General features: G+C 43.9%; 1 protein-coding gene across 2 annotated transcripts in view; it reads right to left on the bottom strand.

The window, feature by feature from the left end:
• Positions 1 to 3,176: 3,176 nt before the first annotated feature.
• RAC1 (ras-related C3 botulinum toxin substrate 1 (rho family, small GTP binding protein Rac1)) overlaps positions 3,177 to 22,026 on the bottom strand; it is a 23,080-nt gene continuing 4,230 nt past the window's right edge. The window contains exons 2-7 of one of the 2 annotated variants that reach the window (XM_006859762.1): positions 15,481 to 15,552; positions 12,130 to 12,247; positions 6,140 to 6,196; positions 4,325 to 4,387; positions 3,530 to 3,689; positions 3,177 to 3,375 (exon numbers count right to left, since the gene is read on the bottom strand). In XM_006859762.1, the coding sequence (XP_006859824.1) occupies positions 3,245 to 3,375; positions 3,530 to 3,689; positions 4,325 to 4,387; positions 6,140 to 6,196; positions 12,130 to 12,247; positions 15,481 to 15,552 (601 nt within the window). In that variant the 3' untranslated portion in view covers positions 3,177 to 3,244. The remainder of the gene's footprint in view (positions 3,376 to 3,529; positions 3,690 to 4,324; positions 4,388 to 6,139; positions 6,197 to 12,129; positions 12,248 to 15,480; positions 15,553 to 22,026) is intronic. The other variant, XM_006859763.1, reaches the window with a different exon arrangement.

Below are 22,026 nucleotides of genomic sequence, written 5' to 3'. Positions count from 1 at the left end.
TCAGAGGGATGGCATCCTAGACAGATTCTTGCCCACCTTTCAAGGAGACAACTCCTACCCCTAGGAGTCTAGCTTCCAGAGCCACCTGCCTTTGGGCCCCTCCAGCCAGTTCACCTCAGCTCCCAGATGAGGTTTCAAAACCTTCATGGGAAAATGGAATGAAATTTTCCCATGGGCTTTTTGAAGCCTCCTTGTATTTTTGTAACGTATATTTGAAAGTCTACACTAGTCGTAGTGTCCAGTGACTCCAAGTTTCTTCTCTAAACAATCCCTGGTGCTCGGGTGGGGCTGCGTTCGTGTAACCCCCATATGCCAGTTCCAGTCCTCTGTACCCTGGAGTAGGAGCCAAACAGAGACGCTCCCTACTATCCCCACTGGGCTTCATCAAAAAACAAAGAAATCCCAGGATAGGGCTGAAAAGATTCCAAGTAAAAAGGCACTTGATATCCTCCAGCGACTGGTCCCTCGTGACGTATGTCCGAAGCATGAGACACGAAGTTTGGCCATCTTGGCCTCTAAGGAGCACTCTGGCTGCACTTCTTCCAACATAGGTCTGTTGGTTTTTTTGGCAGCCCATGGCACTTTAAACATTCTCCTCCAACACCGTAACAGAAAAGGATCAATTCTTCTACGGTCATCCTTATTCACTGTCCAGCTTTTGCATGTATGAGGTTATTGAAAATACCATAGCTTGGATCAGGCACACCTTAGGCCTCAAGCTGACATCTTTGCTCTTCAACACTTTAAAAAGGTCTTGTGCAGCAGATTTGCCTAATATAATATATACATTGTTTGATTTCTTGACTGCTGTTTCCATGAGTGTTGATGGTTGATCCAAGAAAAATGGACACGAGCGGAAGAGAGAATTCCCTGCAACTGATAGAGAAAACGGCACATCGCAACACAAGGGAAACAAGAAGGGGAGACTGGAGAAATGCCTTCAAACATTTCAAGTTGTTAATAACCTATGTTTTTAATACTAGCCCCATGTTATCAAGGTAGAAGCAGTTTATCTTCAAAGACACAAGAGCTGGAGTCCATACTTCTTAAAACACACCCTTTGTCAGGAGGCTCTGACAGAGACTAATCCAGACAAGGAAATTAAATAGGTAATCAGGCGTGAGCAAGAGTTCTGTTACTTAGCGACTGTTATGAGCAGCTTTTGTAACAAGGATGCAGACACCAAATACAGGGATGGGAAAGAGTTGGAGAGGGGCACACAGATGGTAATAGCTGACAGTAACTGGAAAAACTCAACCAGCAACACAAGCATTCACTGAGACCTGTGGAGGTAAATATCCAAAATGTTTACTAGTTACTTCTGGAGGGAATGAAGGGCGGACTGCATGTTTATCTGTGATAAATACAAGATTAAAAAACACAGTAGTCTTTGAAAAGTGAGGCGGCTAATCCTGAATTGGATTGTTGAATGTTCTAGAGTCCAATTCCAGGCCCAGAAGGGATCTTCAGGTCAGTCTCCCAGTTTGTGTCCAGCCACACACCCATACACAACCCCCCCTAACTGCTGTCTCCATGTGATTAGCTCACTCACACCCTTCCAGTGTTTAACCACTGACTAATCTATCTTCTCCCCTTGAAGAGAAGTTCCTCTAACCCAAGGCAGAAAGTGAGGCCAGTGATACCCCCACACACTCCACATACCCCGAAGACACTTATAAACTCAAAAAGATGACCAGTCTATAAGATTCAAGGATTTATTAAGTCATACATGCAAAACTTAGTGCTAATTGCATTAGCAAAAGATCAATGTAAAAACACTCCACAATTCCGCAACTGTCAATTTAAAAAACTTTTGTTCTAGTGGTTGAAAGGTCCAACATTATATTCTTGCCAGTGTGTAAGGTGTGCAGGACACGGTTAGCACTGAGTTTACAGAACCTCACGGACCCAAAGGAAACTTTTTTAGGAAAAGCAACAATAGGAAGCAGGTGTCCATGTAGGTGAGGTGCGGCAGCGGGTCAGTATTAGTCAAGTTACAGTGTTGGTAATCTGGCAAGACGATGATGTTAAAGAAAATTCATAGTTCAAGCGTATCGAAAATATTCCAAAAACTGTAAAGCGGCAACACATGATCTTTACACCTAGTTACAAGAAAACTAAGAGTACTTAAGTAGCATTGAATAAAGTAATGTGGAAACGGAATGCACAGGCTCCTCTAGGAAACAAACGCACTTTCTACTGCGTTATCAGAAAGGTTTTATAATACAAGGAGACATATTGCTCATGAAGAAGGGATTCTACAAGAAAAGCACTCACTAAGTTAAGCATCTATGGGAATGGCCAGTCAAAAATGAATTAAATGTCCGACTGTGGAGGTGGGCTGGCAGGTGGGAGAGAAAAGAAAAGCCGGGGAAAGGTCACTTATTAACACCGGCCTTTTGTGTCTCATCTAGTGTACTGGACAGAAATTAACCTTGGGAAAGATTTTGACCCATGACATTTTTATTCAGTTTCACAATTCTGTGTGCAATGTAGTGTCAATCAATCGCCACTTCTAATCTTGTCAAAATACTGTCTTTGATCACATCACGTGTTCCCCCCCTCCACCAAGCAGAATACTTCACAAAGGAAATGAGTAGACAAGGTCTCTGTTCAAAATCTCAGGAAAAGCTAATGAATGGTTTTTAAAAAAATCACACTACAAAAAAAAAAAAAAAAAAATCAAAACAATTGATCCAAAGGGTTGAGTGTTAAGACTGACTCCATTCGGATATACAGTACAAGGTTACATCGTGAATGTCAGCTGATCAATTATGGGGTGAGTTAGATGGCAACGGTTCATTAAGGAGGCTGTGTGTACTGCTTTACGACAGGTCTGAGAACCAGTTAGGAAGTGGCTGCATTTCCCGACATCAGAAGCTACAGTTCTTTAAAGACAAAGGTCTTCCAAACAGTTTAGTGCTTAGTGTTCATAGCACAACAATGCAACTTAATTCACAGGGTATTTTGGCAACTCTTAATCTGAGGAAGAATTGGGGCTTTGGAAAAATAAGGCTTTAATATTAAAGGCTTGTTTTCTAGCTAAATTTTATCGAATGTGAAAGTTCAGACTCTTACATTCAACCAAACCTTGAAATGACTGATTGGTTCAAAGTGGTTTTATGGAAAAACTACTCTGTAACAAAAACTTGGCATTGAGTGCAAAGGCTCCACCGTTTTTGAGCAAAGCGTACAAAGGGTCCGGGGCGTGGATGGGTGGGGAAGGACGAGGGGTTCTGCTATTTTATAACAGCAGGCATTTTCTCTTCCTCTTCTTGACAGGGGGTGGGCAGAGGACGGCTCTGATGGCTTCATCAAACACTGTCTTGAGGCCTCGCTGCGTGAGTGCCGAGCACTCCAGGTATTTGACAGCACCTGCCAAGAGAGAGAAGTGACAGGACACACTCCGAGCACCTCTACCTACCTCGCCACCCCCGCACACCCACCCTAGGGTCCAGGAGAAGAAATACACCCGCTCTATGCCACTGAAACCACAGAGCAGGTGTGCGAACAGCAGGGATTTCCATACCAATCTCCTTGGCCATCGCTAAGCCCTGGGGGTATGTGATGGGAGTCAGCTTCTTCTCCTTCAGTTTCTCAATTGTGTCTTTATCATCCCTCAGATCCAGCTTGGTTCCCACGAGGATGATGGGAGTGTTGGGACAATGGTGTCGCACCTCAGGGTACCACTAGAGGGAGAAAGGCACCAAGGTTGGACTGGCCTCCTTCCACCGCATCTACAGGGAAGCCACCAGACACTACACTGTCACCACCCTCACTGCCACTGCCTTCCTGAAGGGGAGTCTCCCAGCAGCTACCTTCCAGACCAACCTTAGAGAACTGCAAGGAATACCCGTGGGTGTTTGGTTAGCAAGTTGATGAACCACTTACAAAAACAGGCTCTACTTGTCAGGTAATAATGGAGAGGAATAATTAGAGAAGGGCAAGAGGAAGGAAGGAAAGTGCCCCCCCAAACACACACAAAAGGAAAGCACCTTGTTTTGATAAAATAAGCCAAGTTCTTAAGGTCTTCTCAGAAACTTTATAACTCAGGGATGGTAAGACACTAAACCCCTGCCTCACCCCTGACTAATACACAGAAGGGCAGCCCACTGAAAAGTAACGGTCATTATTTTTATTAGACCAGCCCCAAAGTATGTCATCATTTTAACAAGAACACCACTTCCGAATCACAACCCTGTTTTCTCTATCCACCTCTGAAACGTTAATCCACTAAAAATTTCTAGCAGTAAATGGCATTTTTCTTTTTGAAAGTTTCTTCCCATTATATAAAAATGTATTGAAAAACTAAATTTCCACATACCTTTGCCCGGACATTTTCAAATGATGCAGGACTCACCAGGGAAAAGCAAATTAAGAACACGTCCTGTAAGAAGGAAACAAGGAGCTTAGCGTCGGAAAGCAGAGCGGGCTCTTGCTGTTGAGTGCTGTTGTTGGGAAGCAGTTGAGACAGTGTGGCAGCCTGGATGCAGTGCCCGTGCACTCCATGTGCCTTCGGGCCTGCCCCCAGCTCCCAAACCTGAGCCAGCGATTTATAGAGCCCTGGGGAGGCCTCTTCTGCCTCTGCTCCCCACCGTGGGGTCCCGCTCCCCACTGGACAGCTCATTCTTTGCTGCAAATAGGCCCATCCTTCCAATAGGTCTGCTGGAGACCAGTAGGCCAGTCTCTAAGGCAGAGTCCATTTGAAAGACACCATCGACAAAGGGCATCCTTTTCTCAAGGCTCCACTTGCCTTCCTCAGATGTCACTGTGCTCCAATGACACTGTTGTTTTGGGGGCAGTTCACCACCATCTTGCCAGTAAGTGGGGGCTCAAATCCTTGCCCCCATGTGATGAAGGCTCATGGTGGTTCATTTACAACCACTCTCAGGATTCCACGCCTCTGAACCAGCACCCTGCAGATACCCGCCCCGAGGAGATTTTCAGAGCGCTGAGATGAACCATAAAACATTGGAGGGTTTCTTCCCATTCTATCTTGTGTATGAAGTCACTTTTAATATTGACTTGTGTTAAAAACTGCCCAAGAGTTCCTAAAAGCAACATTTGTGAGACATTTTTCCTGGAAAGGAGCAATGATGCCGATTTGTGCCATGCACACCATTCCCACGCTAGCATCCAACTGTGACCTCGCACCTGAAAGGGAAAGAACACCCCACAAAATGGCTTTTCATAAACAACATTTGTAAATGCTGGCGCATGCACAAGCTTGTCCAAGAATCACCAGGGCACCCCGGTATCAGCATCAGAGTTGATTGCAAAACCATTTCTAAGCACGGTTGGGTTAGCTCACCAGCCTGGCACAGCCATGCCCGCGACAGGCCACATCACCACACCCAGGACATGGCAGCAAGAGAGGAGACCCTGAGCAGAGAGGTTAATCCTGCACCAGCCCCACCCTGCCCCCCACAGTCCACTGAGGCCAGGAGTGAGGCCATCTTAGAAGTCCTCCCTTGGCACGGGAGCAGGGCTTCGAGCTGGTTCTTCCTGGTTCATTCAGGGCTGACAAAACAAAATGGGAATGGACCCAAATTTGTAAAATGGCAGAACCCACAGAAAACAAAGAACTGCATGATAACTGTAACAGAAAAAAATGATGGTCAGAGCCCTGCTGGAAACTTCATCTCCCTCATCGAAAACAAGACCAATGTGTGTTGCATAGCAACAAAGTCCCTTGATGAGTAGAATCAGATACAGTGATACCCAGCTCAAAGATAGTAATGGACCACACCACTCTGCACAGTCCTGGCACAAATCCAGCCTCTTGCATCAGGCTCCTAAAAGGGCTTTGACCCATCAGTTTTCCTGTTATGATTTTACAAACTTGGATCTGTTGCAGCTGTGTTGTGTCAGCCATGACTGAACCGGTTCAAACTTGTTGGAAGCCCTGCTTGGGAGGAGGGAAGAGGCAGTTCACTAAGAAGTTTACTTCAAATCAGCTGGCAAACCCAGCATGCTCTAGTGAAAGGCGAGCCTGTTTCACCGAGCACAGCCCCAACCTTGAGAGAATTCAAAGTAAAACACTCAAGGAACTGGGGTGCAGCAAGATGCCCTAGGAAAACTAAGGGAAACAAGAGACAGAGAGAGCTGGAAACTGAGGTCCACAGAAGGTTTTACATACGGCAATCGGCTTGTCTTTGCCCCTGGTGGTGCTATCCTTACCATACGTGTCTCCAACCTAGTAATGCACGAGAACTTGGTTTGAGTTTAGTAAAAACGACGAGAAAAACAATATATATAGCCTGTTATTCCTTATCAGAATTTTGTCTCAACCCGCCCAAGGGCTCTAACGGCAGCTCAGGATCTAATGCATAATAAATGCCACCAGATGGATGATTTGTGGGGCGAGACAAACCCCGCAAGTCCCGTGGAGATCAAGGTACCTCTTCCGCCTGTGGCAGCAAATAAGCAGTTTCTTTTCCACCTGGAAAAGAGCCCTTGGCTTGTGTGGTCACAAACTGAAGGCAGGGTGCCAGCTCCAGGCACCACGCACCTTCAGGCACTGTTCCTGGTACCCACTAGAATAGCCTGGACCTTGAAAGCTCTCCACCAAGTGAAGCAGACACTTCCAGACACTGCTCTGCTCGAGCATGCCACCTTTCCCAAGCTCACCACAATGCTTCCAACCCATTCCTTTGTTCTCATCAGAACCAACCATTCCTAGGGGAGGCCACATACACCCACCCACCTCAACCCGCCTGTCCCATAGGGTTTCGGTGGCTGTAACTCTCTATGGAAGCGGACTGCCTCATTTTCCTCCCTCAGAGCAGCTGGTGGGTTCTAACAGCCAACCATTCATTTAGCAGACAAGTATTAGCAGGGCTCCTCCAAAACAATGCAGAATCCTGAAATCTTTGAAGAGAAAGAATTCACTACACCCATGCCAGCTTCTGTGATTTCTGTCTGAATGTCACGTTTCCACAGGCACCTAGGTTGAATCTCTAGGTAGTTTTTGTAGATTTGTCCTCCGCCCAAGGACCTGAAATGAGGCCCGATGGGTACTATGATACAGCGGAACATCTGGGGGTCCAGCCACAGAAAGGCCACCTCTAATGCAACTCCGTGGTTCTTGCCTTTCCCATTTTTTTGACAAGGAGACCCAAATACAGCAGGAACCGTCTGTCCCTGTGCCATCCCATGCCAGCATCATACCATCTGCCCTACTTGGGGGCCTGTCCCTTTTCGCTCCTTTCTCTCCTGAAAGCCTAAGCATGGCGCTCAGGAGGAGGTACCTCTAGTGCTTCTGTTTTCTAGCAGCCATGTGTTTGCCACCTCACACTCACCTGGGCTGGTCTGCACCTGTTTTGAGCTCCCTGTGAGCACCATTTGTGCATCTCCTGGGAGAAGCGGGGGTGGGTGCCTGCTTCCCTACCTCCACCTGTGCAGTAGAGTCCCCTACTTCACCTGAGATGTCTCCCACCACAGGCCTATCTTGCCTTTGGACTTGAACTCTACTTTCCTTTGACGTGCAGGGACCACAGCAGGCTCCAACTGGGCCTACTATGAACAGTCCGTCAGTTCTTCAACTTCCAGGGACTCCCACGCCACAAACCAGTTTATTTCTCACTGCTCAAATGACAGCAGGCCAGCGAGCGGCTTTCACAGCTGCCTTCTCTACCTGTCCCAGGTAAGAATGAGGCTGGGCAAAGGTATGGATGGCTAAATGAGTTATCTACCATCAAACAGTATCACTTAACACACCAACGAAACAGCGTCACTTATTTCCTTCACTTCATTCTCTGTTTGCCTCCAGGTTTTGACTTTCATTTCATGCTAGAGATTGTTTTCTATAGTGGCATATAGGAGAAAGGACCAGGGTGTCTAAGCACACAGAAAAATGGCAGAGCTAAAAGCCTCCCCACACTGAGGAAAGGGGGAAATGCATGCCCTGCAAGCAAAGCCTCAGGGTTTCAATATGCCATGTTTTCTACACATAACATGCTCACGAAAATACCACACCCCTGAAACATGCATAACGTACACATGAAACACACAGGATGGACTGTAATGCATATGCTATATACATAAATATAAGGTTTCCCAGAACACCACAAAAGGCCACTCTGTCACCATGATGACTTGAAGTCAAAAATAAATGAATAGTGAAAGACCAAACCCATGGCAAAGTACAGAGAAGAACAAGGTTACTATCCAAACTACAAGCACCCTGGCAGCACCTTTTCCTGCTGGCAGAAGGGGCCGTGTCTCCTGTTCACCCACCCACCTTCAGGTTATTCAGATGCCTCCTAAATCACCCTACACGAGCACCCAAAGACACGACTCCCTATAAGAACCGCCCTTTGCTTAATTGCAGGTGGGCGCTGGCTGGGGGAACTGACACTTTCAGTACACCACTGCATGCAGGGCTTTCCCCTAATGCCACAGCACACATGGAAAAGGCATGCAGGGGTATGACACAAGGGTGGGGTGGGGTGGGGTGGGATGGAGGTCATCCTGGCTGCTCAAGACAAAGGCCCAGAGAGGATTGAGTGAATGGCCTGGGCCACGAGGGTCTCGCACTACACACTCACAGAGATCACACCTGTGTGCTCACACCACTAACTCTTAGAACCAGAAGGCAAGTACAGAGGACAGACACAGACTAGGACATAGGAGGTGAGCACTACATGGACCGAGTGAAGATCAGAGTATAGACAGTATCCATTCGTCATTGTTGTGGCGGTGACATTCAGCACTCTCTCTCACAATCAGACAGCTACGGCGTTTCCGAGCTGTGCACTGCTCACAGCAACTCCGGGTCCCCCAACAAAACTCTCTGCTTTTTCCCTCCCACTCCTGGAAGCCCTTCACCATCTTGTTTACATATTGTTACTGGTTTCCAGTCAGTGTGATCAGTGGGTAGTTGTCTTTTCCCCACTTGCTACGACAGTAGAACTCAAATATCTTCCAGCACCCCCTACATGGCCTCATGGAAAAATTCCATGATCTTTCAATTCCATTTTCCCACAAACTTAAAAAAAAAGTTTTTATTATGAATTGAGTGCAAGTTTACAGAGCCAATCATCAGTTCCCCATGTAACAAAGGATACACATTTCAATGATTGCAGCCCCTTTCCTGTACCATCACTTAGTCCACTTCTTCCCTGTGGTTCCCATTTCCTTCTTTTATGATGCTTCTGAATTTTGTCCTTGGTTAAATCCTATTACCCCTTTGAGCTCAAATGGCTGACCACTCGATACCTCACTAGTGTTGTTGTCCGGCCCCTGCAACTCTTGTACTTCTTGTCTTCTTCACCTCCTCCCTTCCTCCCTTTTATTGTATATTGCCTTCTCCTTTACTCAAGTTAACCCATGTCTACCCTCTAGCCAGTTAATCAGTCCTCTGTCACTCCTAACACTGGCAACCATCAAAGAATGTTTCCGTTCCGCACACTTTTTGAAGCTCCTTCATGTTAATTACACAGTAACCATCTTACTCTTCTGTGAGCTACCTGAAGACAAGATGATTGTGTTCATTCCCTTTTTGCTACACAAGGATTTTAGAGGAAACTGGTCCAGTGCCTCTCACAGAGGTGCTATGACAAATTCCCCTCCTGGTCTGTCCTGTGAGGAGACCACCCATGTTCCTAGCAGGCCTTCCACACAATGACTCCCTTCAATCCCAGGGAGTCTCCACACGTTACTTATCTACATGTTCTTTAGCACAGTGTGGAGATCTTGCCAGCTCCCCTTTGACTGTGAGTAATCCCTCAGAGAAAAGGCCGCACCCCAGCCTGCACTCCGTGAGTCACTGGAGGGCGAGTCTCACTGCTCAGAAGCCACACCACACCCACCCTTCAGACCTAGCGAGGTGACTGGATTTGCCTTCACAAACAACTTGGGACATTTTTGCAAATTACTCCAAGAAGAAACCAGGTGATAATGCTTGCTCCTCTAGCTGTTAAATGTGGGTCCTAAAACCCCAAAGAACTTAAAAAATCTCTTCAGTGGCATCCAGTGATTGTATTAAAGGCTTTCTAGAATAAATCCTTAATACCTGCCCACCACTGCAGCTAAAGCAAAATCCAGGCAAAATCCCATACAAGAAATCCTCCTGTTGATGCTTGAGGTTCACTGGAGCGCTTTAGACAAAACCTTATGCAATAGTGTTCAGGTCCCTCAAGCAGGAAGGTGGGATTTGGGAGTATGTGACTCTCTCTTTGATCGGATCTTTTTTGATGAGTTGAAGAAAGCAGGCAGAGAAAGATCTTCAAGGCCTGCACTTCCGGAAAGGACAGAGTCACCTTACCAGCGGCAGCTTCGGTAAGTCAACCTCAAAAGCGAACTCCCTGCCACTGAATTCCAACTCACAGTGAACCCTAAAGACAGAGTAGAACTGCCCTATAGCGTTTCCAAGGCTGAGTCTTTATGGAAGCAGATTATCACAGCCTTCTCCCAAAGCTGCTGGGTTTGAACTGCCCAGCTCTTTAACCACTGAGCCACCAGGTGCCCTAAGTAGACCCCGGGGGAAGTAACTACCCAAGAGTCTTTCCAAGAGTCACCAGCCACAGTAAGGTGTGTCACTGGACTTTCGATAAGAGGAAGAGAAAGCCATTTAGAAAGCTTCAACACATTGTTCTTAGGATTGTACTGTGTTTTGCTAAACATAGGTCCCTGGGTGGTGTAGTTTGCACTCATGGCACTGTAGAGCACTGGACTGCTAACTGCAAGATTGGTGGGTCAAACCCACCAGCCACTCCTTGGAAACCCCATACTGTGAGTGGGAATGACTAAATTGAAGGTTTGTGGAAGACCTAGCAATCTGCGTCTATTAAGATTACTGCCAAGAAAACCCTATGCAATAGTTCCACCTTGTAACACAAGGGGCTGCCATGAGTTGGAAGTGACTGGATGGCAAAGGGTTTTGGCTACAAACTTACAGCCAGCAGGCTCAGGGTTCTGCCGGGAAAAAACAAAGAAGTCTAGGAAAGGTCTGTTCAGTGCGCTTTACTCCTGATCCTCCGAGGAGATGGACAAACATTAGTGTGAAGGAAACTGTCAAAGATCACAGCTAAGAAGTGGAAAGGATATGAACCCAAGGAATTTGCTCTAAAGTCTTTCACTAATCTATTTTAACACACACTTTTAAAAAGGAAGGACAAATACGGAATAAGATGGACAAATGACATACACATAAAACAAAAACCACCTGCTCTTCTGAGGAAAAGTGGTGTCTAGCCATGACCAGTGTCGGCCAACTGCCCAGGTAACCAGCCCCGCTCCCACTAGCTGATGTAAGTACTTACTGCTTGGTTTCTACTATGGGTACAAAACGAATCTTATGTTTTTCCGAAAGAACAAGGGACTCATTTTCGCAAAACTGAAACCTCAATCTACAATGAAATGATTTAGGTACTACAGCCTAGTACCTGTATTAGGTTGTAGTATCTAAATGAATACAGGCAATCCTCCTTGACGCCAGTCCAAGGGGATTCGGAAGCGAAATACCTTTTTTTTTTTAAGTGTTCATTATTACTGCATTTTATTATCAGTCTCTTTATAAATGTGATCTTTATTTGTCTTTGGAATGGAGGTTGGAAAGTTTATCTTTGAATATATTACATATGATGTTTTATCATTGTAAGATACAAAAAAGAAAAATATGGACAGTAGCTAAGTGTAGTTCATTGTAGCTCGAATTATGTCTAAGCCGGGCTACTCGTATGAGACTAAAGTGTAACACCCATAGGATTAGTTACTAAGCGGATTTCAGTACAAACCCTAGTCTTCTCCACATAGGTTTGATTCTATGGCACAAAACCATCGTAAGACAAACAATCTTGAAACTAATTGCTGTTAAAAATTTGTTCGCAAACAATCAAAACCAAAGCAGTTATCTGCTTCATATGGTTATCCTAAGACAAAATGAGACAGTATGTAACACACAGCATCTGTGCTTGGTAGGAAAGGATACTGCTCAAAACACCAAGCCAACACCAATCTACTTTACATCTAGGGTACTATTTATACCTGAACGACTTTATCTTGATTAACTATGACTAGATCGGCCTAAACGATGGCAATGTAAGCAAACCCATAAGTGAGTGGCCTTTCAGCGTTCAAGGAGTGTAAAGTCTAAAGGACACACTGACAATTAGTTGCAATCCTTACTGTTTGCGGATAGGAGAGGGGGCGTAATCGGTCGTAATCTTCTTGTCCAGCTGTATCCCATAAGCCCAGATTCACGGGTTTTCCATCTACCATAACATTGGCAGAGTAGTTGTCAAAGCTGTCGAATAGAAGAAAACCGGTTAGTCTGCAGCCGTGGAGCACACGGAGCAGCCATGGGACAGAGGTGCTGTGCTGACAAGAACGGATAGGGGGCACGAGGAGAATCCTGAGAGCTGGGGAGCCAGAAGCTGATGGATTTTGAAAACAGATAAAGGCTGGAGAGATTTAAAGTGCAGGAGAAGCAAATGACATGCCACTAAACATTAGTAACTGAAGCAAACTTGCTGTCAGGAATAATAAGCCTTGAAGACTTTTCTCTCCAGGAAGAAACAAAGTACAAGTGGGCTTAATGGAAAACTGGAATGAAAAGATAATGGACCTTTCCCTGACTTTGAAGTCCCTCTTCCAAGTACACTTGCTCAGTTTCCACATACATGTGTGGTTCACTTTCATTTAGAGCTGGCTGTTTCCAGACACCTACTTGAGTGGAGACTGGTATTTGGCCAACTTTGTAACCAGACTGGTGGTAACATGAAACAGACCTGATTTCCGAAGCCATCCTATCAAGTGGCCAAGTGAGTGCACCAGATTAAACGAATGTTTCAATAAACTTAACGCTGCTCCACACAAATTAAGATGATGGTGACGCAGCCCAAAAAAGTCAATTGGCTGGCTGAACAAAAATAAGGCTACATTGTTAAACGGCTGTGGGAGCGTGCTCAACTACCCCGGAGAGTAGGTTATTCTAATACCAAACACTGGCACTGCCATTCAAAGCAAGTTAAGTGCCAACCTCAGAAAACAGAGCAGCCTGTACAGTACAAGCCAAGACCTTTTTATCGACTTTTAAGGCCAAAACTGTAGGATTCTGACTACACTACAAGAGCCCAGTCAAGGTCTAAGGTGCTGCTGTGGGTCGTACAGCTTTAAGACTTTAAATCATAAAAGCTTTTATCCTCAAAAGGTGTGATGGACATGGGCATTCTAATTCTGTGAGAAGACAATGGATTCTTCAAGAAATGGTTCTGTGACAATTCTTTTCCTCATCAAACAAAACACACTGCCGAGACAGTTCCCACTCACAATCACCCAGTAGTAGGACAAAACTGCCCCAGAGGGTTTCCAAGTCTAAAATTTTTACAGAAGCAGACTTGACTTTTTCCCGCAAAGCAGCTGGTGGATTTGAACTGCCGACCTTCCAGTTAATGAAGTCAGCAGCTGAGTGATTGACCATTGTGCCACCAGGGATCTTCCTGCCTCGTACTATTATCAGGGACTACAAAATGGGTAGGCAAACCTTTGGAATAAAATTAGACCTCCCTGATTATCAGAAATGCAAATAACAGTAATGAGGAAACGCTGTTTAGCCAGGTATATTCAAGGGCAGTTTCAGTCAGTCAGTGACAGTCTTTTGAGGCACAGCTGGGTAAAATCTTCCCAAGTTCAAAACATATATTATTCCCATTGATTTGGCATGAATTCACATCAAACTAGGTGCCCTACAGAAATACTGTGAATGTGAACAAACTCGTGTGTGCTGTTTATAGATACAAAAACAAAGAAAAGGAAGGAAGCCCCAATTGCCCATTGGGTAAGCTGGCCATTGTTGTTGTCAGGCAGCACTGAGTTGGTTCCAACTCATAGCAACGCTTGGTCCTGCACCATCTTCACAATTGTGGTTAAACTTGAGCTGCTGCCACTGTGCCAATCCATTACGTTGCAGATCTTCCTCTTTTTTGCTCACCCTCTACTCAATAAGCATGATGTCCTTCTCCAGGTCCTTCCTGTCCAAACTATGAGAGACATAGTCTCGCCATTTTTGCTTTCAAGGAGCATTCTAGTTGTACTTCTTCCATCACAGATATGTTTGTTCTTTTGGTAGTCCATGGTACTCTTACTATTCTTCTCCAAAACCCTAACTCAAATGCATGAATTCTTCTAGTCTTCCTTATTCACTGTCCAACTTTCAGATGCATATGAGGTTACTGAAAATACCACAGCTTGGGTCAGGCGCACATTAATCCGCAAACTGACATCTTTGCTCTTCAAAACTTTAAATAAAGACATCTTATGCAGCAGATTTGTCTAAAGCAGCCCGTCATTTAATAATGAGTGTTGATAGTGGGTCCAAGCAGAATGAAGTCTTTGGCAGCTTCGATCTTTTCTCCATTTATCACGATGTTATTATTTATTGGTCCAATGGTGAGGACTTTTGTTATTTATGTTGAGGTTCAACTCATATGAAGCTGTCACCTTTGATCTTCATCAGTATTTGAAGTCCTCTTCACTTTCAGGTTGTTAATGAGTCTTCCTCCTATCCTGATGCCACGTTCTTCTTCATATAATCCAGCTTCTCGGATTATTTGCTCAGTATACAGATCAAATAAATATGGTAAAAGAATACAACCCAAGTGCATACCTTTCCTGAGCATGACACTATACAGAAGCGTATGTGAGAGAGGGGAGTGAGTGTGAGCACAGGTGGGACATTAGGTGCTTCTCCAAGAAGTGGCCCTGCCCCCGTGGGTGGCTGGGGCATGCAGGAGCACTGGAATGGAGGGGAGCCTAAGGAGTCTTGGTGCCATATAGCCCCTGGTAACCCATCATCAGAAAACATGTTCCCATAGCCACCCAATTCTGCCGCCCTCTGGGACTAAGCCCACTCAACACAGGCAATTGCCCTTCCATGCTTTCCACCTCTAGTTTCAAATTCAAAAGCCCGTAACTCAAAAGTGACATGCACATTTTCCAGGAAAAGCCCAATTAAGGCATCCCCATTATGAGCAGAGCCCAGAGGCCTAAAACTCACCTGAAACGTTCACATTTATACTGGATAATGTCTATGTGTAAGAATTAGTTTGCTGACTTCTTTTGTTCACTCAAATGACGAAGCATCAATTAGGAAAGCGGTGCTTTGCAGAAACTTTAGACTGTCTCAAGTTAAAACATCTTTTATTCCCCTGAAGACCCCAAATACTTTTTAATTGTTGTTGTTGTTAAGTGCCGTTGAAGCAATTCCAACTCACAGTGACCCTGTATAGGGTTTCCAAGCAGCAGCTGGTGGGTCTGAACCACCGACTTTGCAGTTAGCAGTCCAGTGCTTACCCAACAATGCCACACTAAGACTTTTCTTCCTCACAAACATTTGCTGAAGTTCAGTTATAAAATAACTATAATTACTGTTATTTGCCTTCAGCAAATGTTTGGAAAAGTAATCTTATCTGTTGGCTTTCTAGCAAAACATGTTCAAAGGTGTCCTAGTTCATTCCCAATTTAACCAAGGATACTTACACAGTGGGGATGTATTCTCCAGGAAATGCATTGGTTGTATAACTGATCAATAGGCAAGTTTTACCTACAGCTCTGGAGAGGGAGAAAAAAACAAGGTGTTAAGTTGCATAGTCAACATACCCGTTGAACTCCTACCATATGAAAATCCTAGCTTTCATTAATCTGTTATAGTAATTGTTAGAAAAATCAAGTACCATACACTAATACTAAACATTAAAGAAAACAGTTTCCATAACCTTTTATGTAACAATACACCTAGTTTTATCGTAAACTAACTCAATGTCTCACAAAGGTAGACCCAGGAACCTTTTCGTTACGTGTAACTACATAATTTTAGCTCCAAGAGTCAAGAAATATGTGTTAAATTTATCTGACCAATTCAAGAGGAAAATTATTTTCCAAATCTTTTTGTAAAGAGCTTTATCCAAGAATCTTGAAGTCAAATCTTCAAATTATTTTGTGAATAATAATAATATGCAAACATAGCTTCCCCTTGCTTACATTAAGGTATACTTTGTGACTTTTATTAAGTAACTTACTTTGTTACCTTTAAGTGGCACACCTAAAATCCCAGCACCTTCCTGAATTTTAGCCTTCCTTCTGATGAGCAGTAATGGTGTCCTCTTAAGAGAGTTTAGTCAATACACCACACACAGAACTGTTCTCATAGTAATTCGCCTGCTTCCATGTGCCTCTCCTTCATCCTGCTCCTCACAGATTGAAAGCAAGGCTATCATACAACATGCAGGCAAGTCCTGGTAATGCACGGTGTTCCAGGCATAGTAATTCATAGTTCAGGGTAAATTCCATAAACTCCCAAGCACAGCTGCCAAGCAGAAAGTAGACAAGAACCATGTGGAGATTCTCCAGAGGTGGACCTCCACCCACAGAGCTGAGGATGGACACACATGTCTAGTACTAGCATGCTGCAGGTAGAGCTCTGAAGGGTGGTTACACGTTTCCAAGCCACTTGAAATTGTTTTCAGCTAAAAGACGCAAGATCCCTGAACCATTAACAAAGAAAAGTCTCCAACTTGTAAAAGAATCACCAGCAACTGCAGGGGCGCCCGAGGGACCAAGTCCCTGGCATCCTAAGAAATTACCAAATGGTCTCCTCCTTACATGATCCTGCTTAATATCCTCTGTTGGTTTATCGAGGCCATGGTTACATACTGTTATTCTGATTTACAAGACTTTGTTCCTTCAATCTCAACTACTCTAAATTACCATGTTTTATGCAAATAATATAAGCATTATATGATGTTTTTCCAAACCATGCAAATCCACTGCACAATATTTACATGGGTGCACTATATGTGAATAATATGGTTATATATCCACTATTTCCCTGATACTCTTAGCTTAAGACAAGAGAACCTCTCAACAAAAGACTACAGGCCCATCCAGTCTTGACAAGACTTGTTTTACTTGTAACTATTAAGGGCTTAACAAAAGTTGGAACTTCCTACTCTAAAGACCTCAGAGTCAAACATTACATCATTAGTTACGAGGTAACTTCCAACTCCAAAAGGCTTTTCTGGACAGGAATGACTCACTGAACATACATTTTGTTAAAAAGGCTTATGAGATGTCAAATAAACCTGTGTGTGCAAGAGCCTACGTTTTGGAGTCATGACCCTGGATGTGAGACCCATGGACAACTCCGTCACTTAATGGCTGTACAGTTACTGGCCAGTTTCAACTACCTTGTCAACTCCATCACAAAACTATTGTGAACATTCATTCAATTTCAGTTTATGCCAGCAAATCGTGTGCACAACAGGAAGTGTATGAGTTACTGAAGATACACTGCAAGGAACACGACTGCGTGGGTTCATTCAGTTATTAAAATAAAAACAAGACAGGTCATTATGCAGTCATTATATACATGATAAGGGTGGGTAAGTGTTATTAAAGATACTCTGGAAATGTTAAGCAAGAGGCTCTAACTTAGTCCCAGAGTGGTTAGGAGACCACAGTGTAGTTGAGGATAGGAGAAGTGGGGGTGGAATGGGGAAGAACATTCTAGACAAAAGCAGCAGCATATGGGGAGGCCCAGACTGGAGAGATTGCCACCCCTGAAGCGTAAATGACAAAGAGAAATAGGGGGAGACTGGCTGGGCTAAGATGATTAGCATTTTTAGATAAAGCTGGGACAGCATGGTGGTAAGAGGATTTGAGAGCTGGAATTGAAGACAGGAAAACAAGGAAGCAGCTCCCACTTCCCAGGAGTCTGAAAGGACAAGGGGACTGGGGGCAGAACAGGTTATTTCAAGAGCACTTAGACATGAGGTAAAGCCAGGTGGCTTGGTCAGGGCTTGAATGTGTTACCTGAGGAAGGGGTAATCTTTTAAGTGAATACTCTTACAAAATTACATATGTCATTGTGTAAAAATGTCCTCTAGTGTAGACCTCCACTGTCATAATGCCATCATATAGTATAGGCAGTCAGTCGTGGTACCCTAACCTGCTCTATCAGCTCGTCCAAAGATCACCTGCCAGCCCACTGCCACTGCCCTTCTGCCACCTGGCACTGGCTGCACCCATCCTCTCCTTCCTGTTCTGGCTCAACAGCCTGAAACCTGCGTCATGATCAGGCTCACTTAAGACCTTGGTCCTGCACGGAAGGGACTGACTTCACCTGTCCACCTAGTCAGATCTATTTGACCATTTCTTTAGCAGATTAAAAACTTGTAAGTTTGTTTGATAGCCCTTCATGCTAAGACTAAGTAGCAATCAAGTTTTTGACAGTTAAAGTACACTCATCTCAGAGTGCTTCCTCTAAGATCCAGTTGGGAGTCTCTTCTGTATAAATGAGGAACAGTCATTACTATATGATCAATTAGCTGTTGCGGTGTTGGTTCTGACTCATGGTTCTTAGGTGTTCTAAAATTTCTCTTCCTGAAACTAAGTCATCTTCTTTGGACATGTTGAATTGTGAAGGACTTCAATGAGAAGGGTTTAACTAAAGAATAATCTGATAGTAAAGGAAATGTTACTACCAATCATTATTTGCTTTTAAATCAATCAGTAAGAGTAAACAAGATTTGCTACCGATCTCCATTCTGTATCAGGAAAATGACGAAACAGTACAATTTTGACTTTTAAAAATAAGCACTCGCCCTACCTTTGATTAAATATTTACTTTTTAAAATATATAAAATGGACACCAAAACAGAAAGAGAAAATGATTATTCACATCCCATTGATTTATTTACTCACTCCTTTTCAACACACTGTGCAAATAAGCTCAGAGGCCAAAGTCAGCATCAGCACCAGGCACAGTTAACAGCCGTCCCCAAGTAAAGGATGGACACTGAATTTGTTCACAGCCGGAACTAATGTTGCCCAGCAGTTTTTGGCAGTTACTGTTTGCTTGGGCATTTCAAATTTTATATATTTTGCTACTCAGTTCAACTGCTTTTAATCTTTGAAAGATGTCCGAACCCTAGAGAAAAAGCAGTCTACTGAAGGATGCTCATGGGGTTCAACTGGGATTTCCCCCTTGCTCAGGATGGCACACTGAAAACTTTTTTTTAAAAAACAAAAAAATTCCACTGTGTTTCTATCTAGCCTATCCTGTAGAAATAAACAATATTCAAACCAGTAACTCAATTTCTGTTTTGGTTTTCGTTTTTCCATTTAAGGAACTTTAAAGAAAACTTTAAAACGAAAAACAAATTTCAGTGTTACTTCATGAAAATGCAAAAAAGCACATCTAATCAATAAATCTGAAAACACTGGCAATTTCTCACATTAAAGTAAAAGATACAGGATTCTCAAAAACAAGAACTTCCTGGGGTTTTTTCCCCCCCTTATAAATGGGTCTTAGGAAAGGAACACCAGGAACTCCAATGACAATTGTAAACTAAAATACGAAGCCAGTGTTGTTATCTAGGAGTTCTGGTGTTTACACAGTGGTTAAGCACTTGGCTGCTAACTCAGAGGTAGCAGTTCAAATCCACCAGCCTCTCCCTGTGAGAAAGATATGACAGTAGGCTTCAGTATACAGATTGTTATGTGACGTGGAGTCAGTTCCAACTCATAGCGACCCTGTACAGGGTTTCCGAGGTTGTAAATCTTTACGGGAGCAGAAGGCCTCATCTTTCTCCCATGGAACAGCTGGTAGTTTCAAACTGCTGACCTTGTGGTTTGCAGCCCGATTTATAACCACTACGCTATCAGAGCTCCTTCAGTATACAGATTACAGCCTAGGAAACCCTGTTCTACTCTGTCCTTTATGCTGCTGCTGCTGACTCATAGTGACCCTGTATAGGGTTTCTGAGGCTGTAAATCTTTACGGAGTAGAAAGCCTCATCTTTCTCCCTTGGAGCAGCTGACCTTGGGACTAACAGCCCACCATGTAACCTACAGTGCAACTCAGTCCTATAGCGGATGGCAACAGGTTTGGTTTTTATTTGGTATTGCTATCTAGGAGTCCGTTAAGCACTTGACTACTAATCAAATGCTGGAAGTTCAAATTTACCCAGGAGCACACCTTGGAAGACAGGTCTGGCAACCACCTGCTTCCCGAGGTCAGAGCTTGAAAAGCCCTATGAAGCACTTCTACTCTGCACATGTGGGGTTGCCTTGAGTTGGGACGGACTCAACAAAAACCGACAATTACTATGCGGAAGTACCTAGACCTTGGGGACACATTGGTAGAATTCAATAGAATGTAAATTGCAAGTATCAAATACATACTCATACTTGGTGCAAAGTCAGTGTGAACTGCAAGGCTGGTGGTTCAAGCTCACCAGTCGCTCCTTGGAAACCCTCTAGAGGGTCGCTATGGGTTGGAACCAACTCGATGGCATTTAGCAACAACAACTTAGTGAATAAATGAACCTCAAAATGCTTAATGTACGCTGAGAAACAGGGCATGGAGATTCTGTATGCAGGAGACTATCAATAAATGCATGACTGCAGAGTTTGTTGTTAAGCAGAGTTTGTTTCAACTCATAGGGACCCTGTATAGGATTCCCGAAGGCTTTTAAATCTTTTGTGAGAGCATACAGCTTCATCTTTCTCCCAAAGAGCGACCAGTGGTTCAATTCTCTGGTCTTGTGGTTTCAATGTTGAACCTATGGAGCCATCGTGTTCCCAATTTAGTCCACAAGAACACAAAACTTAATCTGAAGATCTGATGTTCTGCTACCATCATGGGCCATCACAGCCAACTTATCTATCCATGAACACAACAGCAGGCTTCAACAAAGATCCTGTATGAAGTTTCTAGAACATTCAAGGCTGAAGACACTATCTACAATTAATTTCAAATCTGAAACAGATTTTACTCTAGACCAGCTCCCTAGAACCATCAAGTCAAACCCTGGCTTTGTTGACATTTGAGTCAGTCAAAGATCCAGAGCTGACGAATATCTACATAACTACACACGACCCCATCTCCTTCAAAATCAACTCCTCCAGTAAAATAGTCCCTGGTTATGGGAAGACATGTCACAGGGCAAACAGCACTGTTGGAGAAAATACTCCATCTGTTACCATGTGGCAACTCCCTTAGTTGTTGTTATTCAGTGCCATGGGTTCCAACTTACAGCAAACTTGTATACGGTTCCCAAGGAGCGGCTGCTGAATTTGAACTGCAGACCTTGCGGTTCAAACTGGCCTTGCAGTCCAGTGCATTAACCCATAGCACCACACCAGGACTGAAAAAAGTTAACTCCTTTCTAGAAAGACTGCAATTATAAGACAGCACTACCTGGTGATACAGAGGTAAAAAAGTAGGATGTTACCAAGAAAAGTAGAAAGAATCAAGGCGTCCTGGTGTGGCGCTGTAGGATAATACACTAGACCACAAGGTCAGTTTGAACCACATGGTTGGCAATTCAAACTCACCAGCCACTCCTCAGAAACCCTATACAGAAACCGACGCAACAGCACTTATCAAATCAAGAATTCAGAACGTTAAAAAAAGGTAACTTTACAGTTTCTAAGAAATGATTCCTGACACTTCAATATATAACCCAACCCCAAACTTTTATTGGGCTTATCATCTTAAATTTTGAAAAGGAAAGCAACTAAAAAATATAATTTTACCAACCTTGATCAGGGCATAACACTAAACCTAAATTTGGAAACCAATACAGAATTCAAATGCTTTTGTAACAAGTTACAAATAATTATGATGCCCATGTTTTAAGAGGAAGCACCACAAAGACAATTCATGAAGCGCTTACACAGAGTCATGGATTACATGGCCTCTGACTGCTCAATGGCAGCACATTCCTGTGAGGCTGACATCATGGAAGACGGTGATCATGGTCCACTAGGAGTTTACGGACAGCAGTGTTAGATACAATAAGCCAATAGCCCAATCTGGACACCATTTTGTGTAATGAGTGAAATGTGGGGCCTTCAACTTATTCCCTCCCATTCTTCCAGCCAACCAAAGCCAAACACCACTATTGAATATGGTCCTTCCTATCTATTTGTATGTGAGGTGCTGGGTCTTCCCTAGGTAAAGCTAACAGGAAGTCCTCATATTTTATACCCACTAATTCTAGTTAAAGGAGCTCTGGTAGC

Source organism: Chrysochloris asiatica, unplaced genomic scaffold (assembly GCF_000296735.1).
Source record: "Chrysochloris asiatica unplaced genomic scaffold, ChrAsi1.0 scaffold00034, whole genome shotgun sequence".
NCBI classification, from domain to species: Eukaryota; Metazoa; Chordata; class Mammalia; order Afrosoricida; family Chrysochloridae; genus Chrysochloris; species Chrysochloris asiatica.
Note: the sequence above shows the minus strand (reverse complement) of the source record. Positions and strands in the feature narration are given on the sequence as shown.